This window comes from Lagenorhynchus albirostris, chromosome 11 (assembly GCF_949774975.1).
Source record: "Lagenorhynchus albirostris chromosome 11, mLagAlb1.1, whole genome shotgun sequence".
Classification (NCBI taxonomy): Eukaryota; Metazoa; Chordata; class Mammalia; order Artiodactyla; family Delphinidae; genus Lagenorhynchus; species Lagenorhynchus albirostris.
The window spans coordinates 45,578,776-45,594,688 of NC_083105.1; the positions used below are offsets into that span (position 1 = coordinate 45,578,776).

Sequence of the window (15,913 nt, forward strand, 5' to 3'; positions counted from 1 at the left end):
CGCGGAGCGGCTAGGCCCGTGAGCCATGGCCGCTGAGCCTGCGTGTCCAGAGCCTGTGCTCCGCAACGGGAGAGGCCACAATAGTGAGAGGCCCGCGTACCCCTCCCACAAAAAAAAAAAAAAAACTCTGGAAGAAAAAAGATGATCTCAAAGTTTGTAACAACAAAGGAAACAAATTTGGAACAAGGTAAAACAGTCAGCCTGATCCTGAAGGGGGGGAAAAAAAGAGATGCATATAGAAGAGATATGAGAAGAGGTATGAATCCCACCAAAACTGGAGAGGAAAAGAACCCTGTAACAGCTTACACTTCCAGCCAAGAATCCCACCAAAAACAGAGGAAAAGGAACTTCCCTGGCAGTCCAGTGGTTAAGACTCTGTGCTTCCACTGCAGGGGACACAGGTTCAATCCCTAGTCAGGGAACTAAGATCCAGCACAGCGCAGTGGGGCCAAGGGAAAAAAAAAAAGAGAGAGAGCGGGGGGGGGGGGGGGGGGGGACCTGTAACAGCTAACCCTTCCAGCCAAGATGGAGTAACAAGAGACTGGATTTACCCTCCCGCAAGGGAAAAAAAAGGCCAAACAATGGTTTTCATCAGGTAATGAAGGATGGTGACTGCTGAGTGAAAATAAACAAAGGAGATAATTATACTATTGCCCTAGATTATTGTCTTGAGAGAGTTCCCTGCTGTGACAAAGGAGAGAAAACCCAGAAGACGCCCAGTGGTCTCCCTGAGTTGAGGACGCAGAGCTGGGAACTGGGCAAGGCCAAGACAGAGTACCAGACAGAGAAAAGTACACAGATAGAACTGAAGAGATCTGCAGACATCCCCGAGTATTCAGCAGAGAACTGATCAATGCACGCGCGTCAGTAAACTACTTAAGGTCAGAGGAAAACCACCTGAAATTATTAGAAGAAACAATCTGCACTCACACAGAGCTGCTCCCATCAGTGTGGGAAACTTCATAATTCACAGAGCACTAGGTAGAGTAGTCAGAATTGTCTTACCTCAGCAATGGGGCAAAATTAGTTTCACATCAAATGCTGTGCTGATAAACAAGGTCCTACTGCAGAGCACAGGGAACTATATTCAATATCTTGTAATAAACCATAATGGAAAAGAATGTGAAAAAGAAAAATATATATACATATATATATACATATATATATACATATATATATATATACATTAACTGAATCACTTTGCTGTACACCAGAAACTAATACAACTTTGTAAATCAACTATATGCCAATCAAAACAAAACATAAATAAATAAATAAATGCTGTGTTGATCCCATCTAACAAAGTTTAAAAGCAAGACCCAAAAGTATTAAATTGTTTCCACATAAGTGCCTTACAGAATAAAACTCAAGAACATTTTATAGGAATACAGAAATACCTAGCACCTAAAAAGATAAAATTCACAATATCTGACATCTGGCTTAAAAACAAAAACAAAAAAAACCCTAACAGACATGCTAACAATCAGAAAAATATGACTCATAATGAGGAGGAAAATCATCCAATTAAATATGACCCAAAATGACACAAATAATAACATTAAAAGAGAAAGACATTAAAACATTACTATAACTGAATTCCATATGTTCAGGATACTAGAGAAAAGTTAGAACTTGCTAAGAGAAGACATCAAAAACATGAAAAAGATCCAAATTGAACTTCTAGAGATGAAAACTACAATGTCTGAGATGAAATATACACTGAATTGGATAAGGACAGATTACACATTGCAGAGGAATAATGAACTTGAAGTTATAGCAATAAAAACTATATAAAACAAAATACAAAAAAGGGGGGGAAGGGACTGAGAAAAAATTTAACAAAGCATCAACGAGCTGCAAGGAAATTTCAAGTGGTCTAGTATATGTATAACTGAAGTACCTGAAACAGTTGATGGAAAAAAGAAACAGAAAAAAAAATCTTTTTTGAAAAAATAATTGCAGAAGTTTTTCCAAATTTGATTAATACTATAAACCCATAGATATAAACACCAATGAACTCCAAAATGAAAGCAAGAATCACAAAGAAAACTAGATACAGACACGTTGTAATCAAATTATGCAAAATCAGTAATACACAGAAAATCTGAAAATCAGCCAGAGGAATAAACATTAAATATAATAACCGCAGATTCCTTTTTAGAAACAATGAAGACTGAAAACAATGGAGCAATACTTTTTTTTTCCACTTTATTGAGGTATGATTTACATATAAGAAGCTATACATATTTAATATATATAACTTGATAAGTTGAGAATAAGTATACACTCATGAAACTATCACCATCAAGTCACAAACATATCCATCACCTCCCAAAGTTTCCTCCTTCCTCTTTGGAGCAACATCTTTAAAGTAATGAAAACAAAACAAAACAAAACAAAAATACTGTTCACCTACAATTCTATACCCAGAGAAAATATATTCAAAAAAGAAGGTAAAATACAGACTTTTTTAGACATATAAAAGCTAAAATAATTACTATCAGACCTACACTACAAAAAATGTTAAAGTAAGTCTTTCAGGCAGAATAAATTACACTAGAAGGAAATCTGGATCTACATACAGAAATGAATGCCACCAAAAACAGTAGCTATGTGGATAAATATATTTTTCTTGTTAATCAAATCCCCTTCTTTAAAACATAAACAAGCAGATAAATGAATACATGTTTTTTGTGGGGCTTGTAATATATGCAAAAGTAAAATAACAAAAATAGCACAAAAGCCAGAAGAGAAGTGACAGTATACTGTTCTAGGTTCTTATACCTTATGTAAAGTAGTATAACAACTCTTGAATGTAAATGTCATAAGCTAAAGATGTACTCTGTAAGCCCTAAAGCAATCACTGAAATAGCAGAGTTATAGTGAATTAGTCAACAAAGGAAATAAAAAATAAACATAGAATAATGAAAACTACTTGACTAATCACAAAGAAGACAGAAAAAGAAAATGGAACAAAGGAGAGATGGGACAAATAAAAAACAAACAGCAAGATGATAGACTTAAACTTAACCATATCAGTAATCACATTAACTATAAATCACCTACAGACTCCAACTAAAAAGAGAGAATCAGAGTGAAAAGAAAAGCCCAAAATCTATGCTACCTACAAGAAAAGTATTTTAAATATAAAGACACAAATAGGTTAAAAATTAAAAGATGAAAAGATATGCCAACGCTAATCAGAAGCTAGAATGGCTATACTAATATCAGACAAAAATAAATTTTAGAGCAAAGAAATATTACCAGGTAGAAAGATATTTTCATAGTGATAAAATGGTCAGTGCCTCAAGATTACCTAACAATTCCACGTGTTTATGCACCTAATACCAGACCTTCAAAATACATGAAGCATAGAGTGATAGAATTGCAAGAAAAAACAAACAAGTCCACAATTACAGTCAGAGATTTCAAACCCCTCTCTCAATAACTGATTAAACAATAGACAGAAAATCAGTAATAACACAGAAGACTTGATAACACCATCAACCAACTGGACCTAATTTACACTCAAAACGTTCCACCCAACAACATTTGCCAAGACATATCAAAACTTGGGCCATAAAACAAATCTCAATAAACTTAAAAGAATTCAAGTATATTCTATGGAAGTAAGTTATAAATCAGTAATAGAAATATCTTCAGAACATTCTCACATATCTGGAAATTAATAACATATTTATAAATAACCCAAGGGTCAAGAAGAAATCAAAGGAAAATTAGAAAGTATTTGAATTCAATGAAAATGCAAACGCATCGTATTAAAATCTGCGTAGGGCCACTAAAACAGTGCTTACTGGGAAACATAGCATTACATGCCTTTATTAGAAAAGAAAAAAGGCCTCAAATTAATGACCTGAGCATCTACCTTAAGAAACTAGAAAAAGAAATGCAAATTAAACCCAAAGTAAGCAGAAAGAAAAATCAGAGTAGAAATCAATAAAATAGAAAAAAGAAAAATGGGGGAGGGGAGAAGAGATCAATGAAACTGAAAGCTAGTTCTTTGAGAATAAAACTGGTAAAACTCTAGCCAAACAGATGAGGAAAAAATAAGAGACACAAATTAACAATATTAGGAATTAGAACTTTAACATCACTACAAATATATACAAGTAAAAGAGATACTAAGAAAATTTATGAACAATTTAGACTAATAAAACTGACAACTTCGGACTTCCTTGGTGGCGCAGTGGTTAAGAATCCGCCTGCCAATGCAGGGAACACGGGTTTGGGCCCTGGTCCAGGAAGATCCCACATGCCACGGAGCAACTAAGCCCGTGTGCTGCAACTACTGAGCCTGTGCTCTACAGCCCGTGAGCCACAACTACTGAGCCCAAAAGCCACAACTTCTGAAGCCGGCACGCCTAGAGCCCATGCTCCACAAGAGAAGCCACCGCAATGAGAAGCCCGCACACCGCAACAAGAGTAACCGCTGCTTGCTGCAACTAGAGAAAGCCCGTGCAGCAACAAAGACCCAACGCAGCCATACATACATAATACATAAGTTTATTTTTAAAAATTGACAACTTAGACAAAACAAATAAATTCCTTAAGAGGCACAGCTATCAACACTCACAGATGAAAAAGATAACCTGAGTAGCCCAGTATAAATTAAGGAAATTCAATTTTTTTAAATTAATTTTTATTGGAGTATAGTTGATTTACAATGTTGTGTTAGTTTCTGCTGTACTTTTTTTTTTGGCCACACCGCGAGGTTTTGTGGGATTTTAGTTCCACGATCAGGGACCAAACCTGAGCCCTTGGCTGTGACAGCACGGAGTCCTAACCACTGGACCACCAGGGAATTCCCTGAATTTTTAGTTAAAAACCTTCCCACAAAGAAAATTCCAGGCCTAAATGGTTTTACTAGTAAGCTCTGCCAAATATTTAAGAAAGAAGTAATACCAATCCTATACAAACTCAGGAAAATGAAGAGGAGGAATACTTCCCAACTCTTTCTAGGAGCCCAGCACTACCCTGACACTAAAATCAGACAAAAACAAGAAAATAAAACTATAGACCAATATCTCACATGAACTTAGGTACAAAAATTTTAAATAAAAATTGAATCCAACAATATGTAAAAAGGAAAATACTTCATGACCAAGTGGGGTTTACTCTTAGGGTTGGTTTAATATTAAAAAATCAATCACTATAATTCATCACAATGAAAAATTTTAAAAAGAAAAACCATATAAATCATCTCAAAAGATGCAGAAAAAGGATTCAAAAAAATCCAACATCTATTTCAGACAAACACTCTCAGCAAAATCAGTCATAGAAGGGAAACTTCTTCAGCCTAATAAAGGGCAACTATGAAACAGTACAGCTGACATCATATACTTAAAAGACTGAATGCTTTCTCCTAAGATCAGGAACAAAGTAAGTATGTCCACCCTTACCACTTCTACTCAACACTTTACTTGAGGTTTCAGACACTACAAAAAAGAAGAAATAAATGGCACCTAGATTAGAAAAGAACAAGTAAAACAACTTATTTACAAATGACACGACTGTCTATGTAGAAAAGCCACTGGAATCTACCAAAAAGCTACTATAACTAAGTGAATTAAGGCTCCGGCAGAGAAAATATATTTGCAACTCATATTGTATATGTAATAAAGGACTTGTATCCAGAAGATAAAAAGAACTCTCAAAACTCAGTGACAAGAAAATGAAGAAAACAATTTATTCAATAAAATAAAGTGGGCAAAAGGTTTGAACAGACACTTCAAAGAAAGTATAGGGATGACATAAAATCCCATGAAAAGATGCTCAACATCATAAGTCATTAGGGAACTGCAAACTGAAGCCATCTATTAATTCTAAAAACAAACGTGCCAAATGTTTCTTTTTGGGGGGGGGGCGCCATGTGGCATCAGTATCTTAGTTCCCCAACCAGGGATCGAACCCACACCCCCTGCAGTGGAAGCATTAAGTCTTAACCACTGGACTGCCAGGGAAGTCCCCAACATGCCAAATGCTGACAAAGATGTGGAGCAACTGGAACTTTCATACGCCACCAGTGGGAATGTAAAATGGTACATCTACTTTGGAAAATAGTTCGGCAGTTTCTTAAAATGCTAAACACGCAACTAACATTACAATCCAGCTATTCTACTCCTAGATATTTGCCCAAGAAAAGAGAACGCACATACTCATATGACACATACTCATATCAATGTTCACAACACCTGTATTTGTAACAGCCAAAAGTGGAAAAAACCCAAATGTCTATCAATGGGTGAATGGATAAGCAAATTGTGGTATACCCATACGACAGGAAACTACATGGCAATAAAAAGGAGTTAACTAATGATACATACAGCAACATGAATGAACCTCAAAATAATTATGCTGAATGAAGAAGGTCAGACCAAAAACAGAGTACATACCATATCATTTCATTTATATAAAGTTGTAGAAAATGCAAACTAATCTATAGTGACAAAAAGCAGCTCAGTGTTTGTCTGTGGACAGGATGAAGGTAGTGATAGATTACAATAAGCCAGGAGGAAACTCTGAGTGGTAGACATGTCATTCTCTTGATTCTGTTGATGGGTCCACAGTGTATATATACATCAAAAGTTAGCACATTATACATGCTATATGCAACTTACTCTTTGTCAAGTGGCACCTCAATAAAGCTGTATAAAAAATAACTTACAGGAAAAGTCTATTTTTTTAAACTTCAAAACGCTGTATAAAAGTAAATACGTTAAGTAAAGATATTTTACTTTAAAAAAAAAGCAGAAAAGAAAGAAAAAGAAGTTGATCCTGCCTCAAAAAAATTAAAAAATCACACCCTACCTGTTTTTCATTGTGGATTAAGTGTCCATAGGGAGCAAAAACTATCAAGGACATTCAAACACTTGCCACTTGGTGGTGCTAAACTAATTATCTAAACTTGAGTCGACAAACTTTTATTAGGCACTTATTATGCGCCAGACACCATGGAGAACAGAAAAATAAACAAGATAAAGTTCCTTGCCTGTATGTATCTGGCAATGTTATAAAAAAGATAAAATCTTTACACAAGCTAGAATATTCTAAACTGCTCCCCACCCTCTTGGGAGGAAAAAAAAGAACAATGTGTAAAGGTACTAAAGAAAGGAAAAAAGTTCTCCATTTGGAATAAAATTGTCTCAGGCCCTTCAAGTTCTCCTTTATTCTTAAATATCTGCTAAGATGCATAAGCAGGTAATTATATTTATAAAACTTCCAATGACAGCCTGCTGATGGCAATAGAAAATTCAGATTTTTTTCTTCCAAAGGAACCATGTCCGACATAACTCATTAAAAGTGCTCTGGGGACCACAGCAAATGTTTTAGAATAAACTTACTGACCTCTAATTTAGCAAAAGTTAGAATGAAGTTGCACAATATAGTAGCAGATAAATTTTTATATTACTCCTACACTTAAGTGGGATTGGATTTTTGTGTTACAATTATTATAATATTTTCAAAAACTAAAGATAAATGAAAACATTCAACCCAAATATCTGAAATTTACTCTTAGGCTTAGGGATAAAATTCTTGCCTTAAATCTCTGTCCAAACCTGGAAACCCAACACCTACCATACACAACATACATTCTTGAACTTTAGGAACTGTGAATTTTATAAGCTAAATTTAACAACAAGAAAGTTACAAAAATTCAGTTTCTTTGAAATCATTCAGCATATAAATAATGTAAATTTTGGATTAGAGACAGTATCACCAGGAAATGCCAGTGTAAGCCCTGAAACTCTAATGAGTTCTACACCCAAATATCTAAGCAGCCACTTGATACCTCCACTTGAATAATCCACAGGCATCTTATACTCAGTATGTTTTATCCTAAATCTGCTCTTCTGATATTCCCAACTCTGTGTAAGACATTCCATCCACGCAGTATCTTAAATGCCTCTTTCACCATACTCATCCTACCTCCTAAATCCCTCAAATCTTCTCTGACATTGACCCCTCATCATATGTAGCCTGGGTTTACTAAAATAACATTCTGGTCTCTCTTCCCCAAGCTAATCACCTTCCAATAATCTGTGTAAACTGTATAATGTATAACCACTGCCAAAAATGATCTTAATAAAACGTACATCTGACCAATCCACACCTAAGCTCAAAATCCTTCTGACAACACACTTTACATCTACAGCTATGCAACACCTGACACTCCCAAATACTTCCTGCCTTGGGACCCTCTGAACTCACCTGTTCCCTCAAAACCTGGTGCCTTTTTGTGTGTGTGCATTCTGTTCCTTCTACCTAGAACACCCTTTTATACCTTCTCTCTGCAAACAACTTCTATGAAGTCCTTCAAAAGAACACAATAGCCCGTCCAACACTTCCAATCACCCCCATTCCACCTAATCTGATTTAGAAGTTTCTTTACTCATACACATTTATTAGGCACCAACTAGATGTGGGGAGTAAAAGGTACTGGTGGAAAAACATACATCGTAAAAAGTGTCTAACTAAACTAGTAATGTCATGTAAATCAATGGTCACAGAAGTGTGTGATAGAAGTATGCACAGGATCCTGTATGAGATGTCAATTTCAGTTATTTCTTCAACAGATGTACAGTGAATGCCTAACAATGTGCCAGGCACAGAGTAAGCTTCTAGGTATAAATAAATAAGACTCAGTCACTGCCTTCCTAGCAATCTAATTGGGGATTAGGACAAGAAAACAGACAATTACAACATATGATGGAGGTTGAATAGGCTGCCACCGCAGACCCTAATAAATTATAGCTAACCTAGATGTAAGGGGCTCAGGCAGGATGAGAAATCAGGAAGACTTTAACTAGAGTGACATATAGCCTGAGACCTGAAGAATGGCAATTTTAACTAGAAGAGGGTATATGTTCTTGGAAGAAGCTGTATGTTCTATACAGAGAGCAGTAGTTCAGTGCATGGCTGCAACCCAGATCAGACAGTACTAAGAGTTTAGAGACAAGAGTAGAGACCAGATCAGATCATACCGGATTTTTAAGCCATGCTCAGGAATTTGGGAGTTTGGAATTCACCCTGAAGATGATTATTTGCCACTAGAAAGTTCTTGCAGGGAATGGTATGTCAGACCTGCCTTTTCTAAGCCAACACACCGGCTGCAGAGCCAAGAATGAACAGCTGCAGTAATCCAGGGAGGAAGCGATTCATGGTTGCTTGAACCAAGGCAGTGGCAGAGGGATGAAGAAAGGCAGATGGCTTGTAATGATATTTAGAAGGTCAAAATGATAGGACTTTGTGACTGATTAGATGTGGGAGGTGAAGGGAAAGGAGTCAAGGACAAAACTGAGTGTATGCGGTTATTCACTGAGAGAATACAGAAGGAAGAAAGTAAACAATGAGTTTTATTTGGGGTGTGTTAATCAGTAATGACTGTGTAACTCAAAGAAATGCAGAACACAGGTGGTTTTAAGAGTAACAAACCACACAAATTTTTAGAGTGAAGACAGAGAGATATTGAGATACTGAGGATGGTACAATTCTCAATAAAGAGCAGGCAGCAGAACTATTACTGCATCTTAAGCGTATCAGTGTGCCAAACAATGTCAGACAGGAGGGCAGTATGGAAGGTATAGTATAACAAGGATTAAACGAATGACTTCTCTTATACCAACGACTACAGACACACCATAGATTGCACAAGAAACAGTGAATGGATTTCATAAGGATTTCCTTCCACCAAAAAGTGAAAATTAAAAGGCTGGGTTACAATTTTTCATTTAGTCTCAGCAGCATTTTGAATTCTTCCCCCAAAAGTCGTGTTTTTATTAAATCACAAATTGAAATGACTTGTTGCAGACTACTGTGCTGTGTCGAGAATAAAGGACTCAGCACACAGAAGGTACTCAAATGTTTGTTAAAGAATGCTAGAAAAATAAAGAAGACATACTCATATTGTATCCTACACAAGGAAGGTTACTACCATGTTACAAGATCTAGTCTAAGAAAATTCTCCAGGAAAACCTGCTAGATACTAAGAATCTTAATCTTTCTTAAGCAAGGGGTTTCACAGGACTACAAGCATATCTAAAAGGAACTGGAAGGGACCAAATTTAAGCTACAAAATAAATTCTTACTAAAAATGCCATAAAAAAACTCAAAGAAAAAATAACAGGTGATTTCCCAATTGTTTCAAGTTATTTTCAATAGAACCAAATTCTAACACAGCCTAACACAGTAAAAACACAGACCTAGAGTGAAATGCAAATATACTAAAACAGGACTTTTTAACTCCAAAACAAGAGTGCTATTAGTGAACACACCTCTCTTCCTCTAGTCTCCCTTCATTTTTTTCTACTTTCTTGCTCTTTCTTCTTCACTGAATACCTACTATATGCCAGAATATCTGCCAGACACAGGTAAAACATTTCAGGCCCTGCCCTCATGAGGATCAGTCTACAAGTCTCAAGAAAACGAACATTCACTAAAATTAGCACCACTTCAAGGACCTAAAACTCATATTTACTTTTTTATTTAAACAAGCGAGTGGTTTTTAGTGAATGTTTTCCTTCTGAAGAACTGAAGTCTGTAATCTCCAAGGTAAGGGGCTATCTGATGTATCCCCAGTGCCTAAAACAGTGCCTGGAAGAAAGCAGATACTTAATAAATATTTGTTGAATAAATGAATAAAAGTAAACTGCAACCATCAGAGGCACTGGGTATAAGGCCAAAACCTATTTCAGACTATCGCTTTTCTCCCGCCTTCTCTGCAATGAGTCAACTCATTCCATTAATTCAACTCATTCCATTAATTATCCTAAAGCAGGATAGCCTTTGCAGTCAGTGTCCCTATTTCTCCCCTAAAAATTCACAGGAGGATCTATATGAGAAGATGAGTGTTAGCTGAACCTACTGCAATAATCATTTCACAATATATATAAATCAAACCAATAGGCTGTATGTCTTAAGCTTATACAGTGATGTACCTCAATTATTTCTCAATAAAACTGCGGGAAATAAAGATCACAGCCAGGAAAAAAAAAATTCACAACAGAATGTCAATCTTTCCCCCCTATTTGGTTGATTGTTAAAACATATGGTTCTATATATACATAGCAACAAAGAATAGCTGAACTCCAAGAACTAATCAGGGTTTATAATCAAACTCAAACCCACTTTCACAGGCTCAGCTAAGAAAAATATACATAGATGAAACACTGAATCCATCCACTCATGTTGACAACAACCTACCCCTGAATTCAGTCAAATCATCAGAGACCTAAATACATCAAATCAGTACCCTGTATTTACTGAACTACTTAGCTAGCCACTGGTATAAAACCATCAGCATACTAATGGGCATTATAGGGTTGTGGGGTTTTTTAACCATAAGGATACAATATGCTATATAATCAAATTCATTATAGTACATAGTATAAAGAAACTACAGAAGAGTTTATCCTTGGATCTAATCTTCAGAAACTAGTTTTTTTGGGTTTTGCTCCTGGTTTTATTTTATTGTAGATCCTGTAATTCTTATTATTGATCAAGTTCCCCTCTTTGGCAAAACTGTAGCCCACTAAAGCATAGAGTTTATTTAATAATCGTACTTCCAGTTCCATTTACCTTTCTTACCCTTATTCACTTTCCTTTTGTGTTTTTTCCCTCTGATTTATTTTAAATAACTATAGTGCTTTAATATTTGTAAGCGGCCTTAATCTCTCTGTAGAAAGTGGCAGCAAAAATAAACATTCAACTACTTCCAAATCAATAATAACCTTACAACTTTAAGACCGTCTGAAAGATCTTCCTTAACAATAGTAATAATAGCAGCTAAAATTTAAGCACTTACCTGATGCCAGGTACTATTCTAAATGCTTTGCAAATATTAACTCATTTAATCCTCTCTACAATTCCATGATGGAAAATAATTATTACCCCCATTTTACAAATAAGAAAACTGGTGCACAGAAAGTTAAGAAATTTGACCAAATTAACACAGCTATAAAGCAGTGGAGCTAGGTTCTGAACCCAAGCAATCAGATTCCCATCTCCTTAACCACTGCCCTACTGTGATGATTTTTCATTCATCAAAACTATGTGACTTCTAAAACAAGGTATTTTTCAAATCCTAAAATAACACTGAGAGTTAGAACTGAAGTAATTTCAAAAACGAAGTTCACACCCATACCAAAAACCATATTCTAAACCTTTAAAATTCTGCCATACCCAACCAATGACTTGCCGGGAAATTAAGATGATGAATAACACCTACACAGTATCTACTACGTGCCAGGCTTTGTTCTAACACATTTACTTATTAACCTTAAAAATCCCATAAAGTATGTACTATTATCATCCCCATATTACAGATAAGGACACTGAAGCATAGAGAGGTTAAATAATTTGACTAAAGTCACTAGCAAGTGTGAAGTTAGTTTTTGAAACTTGTTTGGCTCCAGAGTCCAAGCTCTTGACTGTTATCTTACACTGCTTCTCCATATGACAGAGATTAACTTCCTCCCCCCATCACTTCCTACACTCAAAGTTCAAAGCAAGCAAAGTAGTCTTAGTAGAAAAGTTACTCTACATCCTAGATCTCAACACCAAGAGGTTCTAATTCAACAGAGTTGGGTTGTGGCCCAGCACCTATATTCTTTAAAAGTACCACATGTGTGTCTTACAAGTCTTGGTTAACATTCACTGCCCTAGGTTTCTAAATTAGACAGGTCTTAGCTGAACCTTTGGGGTGGCGGGTGAGGAATAAATAAATACAGAGAGACACACATATACACACTCTTTCATAAATGTGTGTGTGTGTGTCTTCTTTGCATTCCCCTGTCTCAAAGAAACAAGACTGCGAAGTAGGGAAGCATAAGACAAAGCCAGAAAGACAATATGGCTTTTTATGCCATGTTAACCAGCCTTGAGTATTATTTCAATGGGGACAATAACAAAATTAAGATTTTTTGTTTGTTTTTTAAAGCAAGAGACAATCAGACTTGTGCATTAGAAAATAACTCCAGTGGTTGTGTAGAGGAGACGGTGGGCAAAGAGACTGCAGACAAGGAGAAAAATCAGCCAAGAGCTCAAGGCTAAATGCCTGAATGAACTAAGCACTGAGAATGAAGAGGATGCAGCAAATTTAAGAAACCTCTTTAAGGTAAAACTGGTAGGGCTTGGTTATTGCTTAGACGTTGTTATAGAAATGGACATCTCCAAGTTTGTTTTACATGCAACCAGGTGAATGATGATGCCATTAAACTAGATCTGAACTTGCTGAGGGAAGAATAAGTGGCTTTTGCTGGTCATCATACAATTATTTGGGAGAAGGGCAGCTTTGGGCATGGAAAAATAATTTAGATGGAGTGATGAGAATGGGTATAAATTTGCAATGAGTGAGAATAAATGAGGTGACGAAGCAGACCTAAGAAATAAAAGACTAATAAGTCACATTATGAAAGGCAATGACTGGAAGGAAAGGGTGGAAAAAGTCTTATATTTTACAACTCTGCTTCATCTCAAGGGTTCTATCAAAATCAATCCACACCTGAAAAAGTGTAGTTCAAACAGAAAGGATCCCTTCTTGGAAAGTCCTAGATAAAAAAAAAATCAAACAATATAACCTTAAAATATGTAGTGAGCCAAGCAGAAGATCAGCATCCACCCTGAAGACAAAACTGACAAGACAACCAAAGACCGTGAAAATCTGAAAACGATGACCAACCCATCATTTAAAATACTCAGTATGGAGAAGTATGTAATTTTTTATAAAGTTTTTATTATTTCATGTAATCTTAGCAACTCCAATACAAGAAATAATGCCTGGCACCACATCCATTCTGGGGATAAAGAAAATGAAGGACGGAGAATTCAGGCTTGCTCAATTTCCCAAGGTCACCCTCCAGAGTAACAGTACTGTGTTATTCTGGCTAGTGGTCCATACACTAAAGCACAAACGCTGTCAAATAATTCAAAATGGGATGGAGAGGGCAGCATAAAGAAAATGAGTGAAACTCAAGGAACGGAGAAAGCTATCTGCGAAAAGTAAGTAGTCCTTGGTGTTAGATGAGTCACTACCCGACCCAACTGTTTTCGAAATACTCGCGCAATGGGAAATGCTTCCAGTAGCATGCCACGATAGTCCTAACCAACAGGCATTAAGATGTGTCCTCGGAACATGAACAGGCACTATGCGATAAACTATCCTCCGCACCTAATCCGAATTCCTAACGAACTATCACGACGGGGTCAATGACCACCTCCGTAAGACGGTACCACAGAGTCTCCAACGGGAACATCACAGATTTGTCTAGGAAATAAATACCGTAACTAACGCCTTCCCAGACAAGCGTGCGATGCTGTAAATCTCCAGCTCCCTGAAGGGAAACATGCCCTGCTGTTCACCATCACCAACCAACTCGGCAACCTGGTAAAATGGATCCAATACACTCTTGGTTTGCACAGCTGCAAAGCACCTGTTTTCAGCTCTTCCCGAAGAGGACAAAGATGCCTTCACCAGAGTGAAGCAAAGGCGAGTTAGATTAGGAAGAGAAAAAATCCTGGAGTCCGAAGAGCAGACATAAAGAGCTCCAGTCAGAGAAAATCAAGACAGCAAAAGAAAGCAACGGGGCAACCACCTGTCTCTTAAGAAGGCAATACAAATAAAAGCCCCTCGCCCTGGGACAGAGCCGACCAGAACGGCGCCGAGGCCTAGCTGGCCTCGGAGCAGGAGCCGGGTCTCTTAATTCCCGGACTGAGCCGGCATTCTCGAGAGAACAGCTGACACCACCTAGTCATCTTCTCCTGCATCCTCCACAGGCTGTTCCTGACACAGAAAGGCCCTCGCATCCCTCTCCGGCCAGGCTCCAAGCAGCAAAAACAGCCCCATCCCGAAGAAAAACAGGAATGTTTCCCGCGGCCGTTACCTACCTTTCCGCTCACAACCACCGCCGCCGCCATGTTTGCTGCGCGTGCCTTTGATGACGTAGCAGCGTCTCACGTGTCTCTCAGACTCACAACAACATCCGGCAAAAGTAGGCTGATATCCGGGCGGGAAAGGGGCGGGGAGTGGCGGGAATGGCGAGGAGTGACGGGCGGGGACGGGAGGAGCCTCCTGACGCATGTGCACTGAGTAGGCCTCGGAGGCCTCTCGGGTGGAGTCGCTGGTGCATACTGCGCATGTGCCAGTTTATTTTCCTTGGAGGGTAAGTAATTTGAAGTGTTTTTGCTTTGGGGATTGGCTGGGGGCGAGACTCCGAGCCGCTCGCAGGCCCCTTCAGCTTGGTATGATGGAAAGGACAGCATATTGGGACCCAGCAAACCTGCTCTTGGCTTTGTGGCCATGGGCAAGTCACTTCCACTTTCAGCCTCAGGGTTTCATCTGTGAAATTGAGATAGGGCTGTGGTGAAGATTAAAGGAGCCCCAGCCCTCTATCCGAGGCGCACACACAGAGACTTCTCGCCTCTATGTGAAGTTTCTGAAGTTGAGTCTGGTAACTGCCACTCACACATGACCAAGAGCGAGGTATTTTGATAGGAACTGTTTTGATACCACGCCCTCGTTGCTCCAGAGTCCATCGCACGTAGCTCACAGTTCCTACACAGTTGCTTAATGGCTGTTTGGAAACAGATTTCTAAATTTATCCAAGCTTCAGGATGGAAAATGAGAATTACCCATGGGGTGGTTGTAAAGATTTCATGGGACAGTGCATATGTGGTAAGATGATTTGTTGAGATATTAAGATAATAATTTGTTTTGTTAGTGCTGTAAAAGAATGACTGGATACTACCCCAGATAGCTCTGGTACAAGATTTGGGACTTCCCTTGCCCTAGGGCGGAATAAAAGGCCCCTTTGTACCAAAACACCTGTGCCCATTGAGGTACTTCTCTCTTCACACAGTGGAGAGAGGTTAGAAGCTTTCGAGGTTGGTTGAGTAAGTG

The 15,913-nt window shown here is 37.8% G+C and overlaps 1 protein-coding gene across 4 annotated transcripts in view; it reads right to left on the reverse strand.

Moving 5' to 3' along the window:
• TBC1D15 (TBC1 domain family member 15) overlaps positions 1-14,989 on the reverse strand; it is a 66,084-nt gene extending 51,095 nt beyond the window's left edge. For all 4 annotated transcript variants that reach the window (XM_060165290.1, XM_060165289.1, XM_060165291.1 and 1 more), the window contains exon 1: positions 14,902-14,989. In XM_060165290.1, coding sequence (XP_060021273.1) covers positions 14,902-14,931 — 30 coding nt within the window. In that variant the 5' untranslated portion in view covers positions 14,932-14,989. The remainder of the gene's footprint in view (positions 1-14,901) is intronic.
• Between the last annotated feature and the right edge of the window lie 924 nt (positions 14,990-15,913).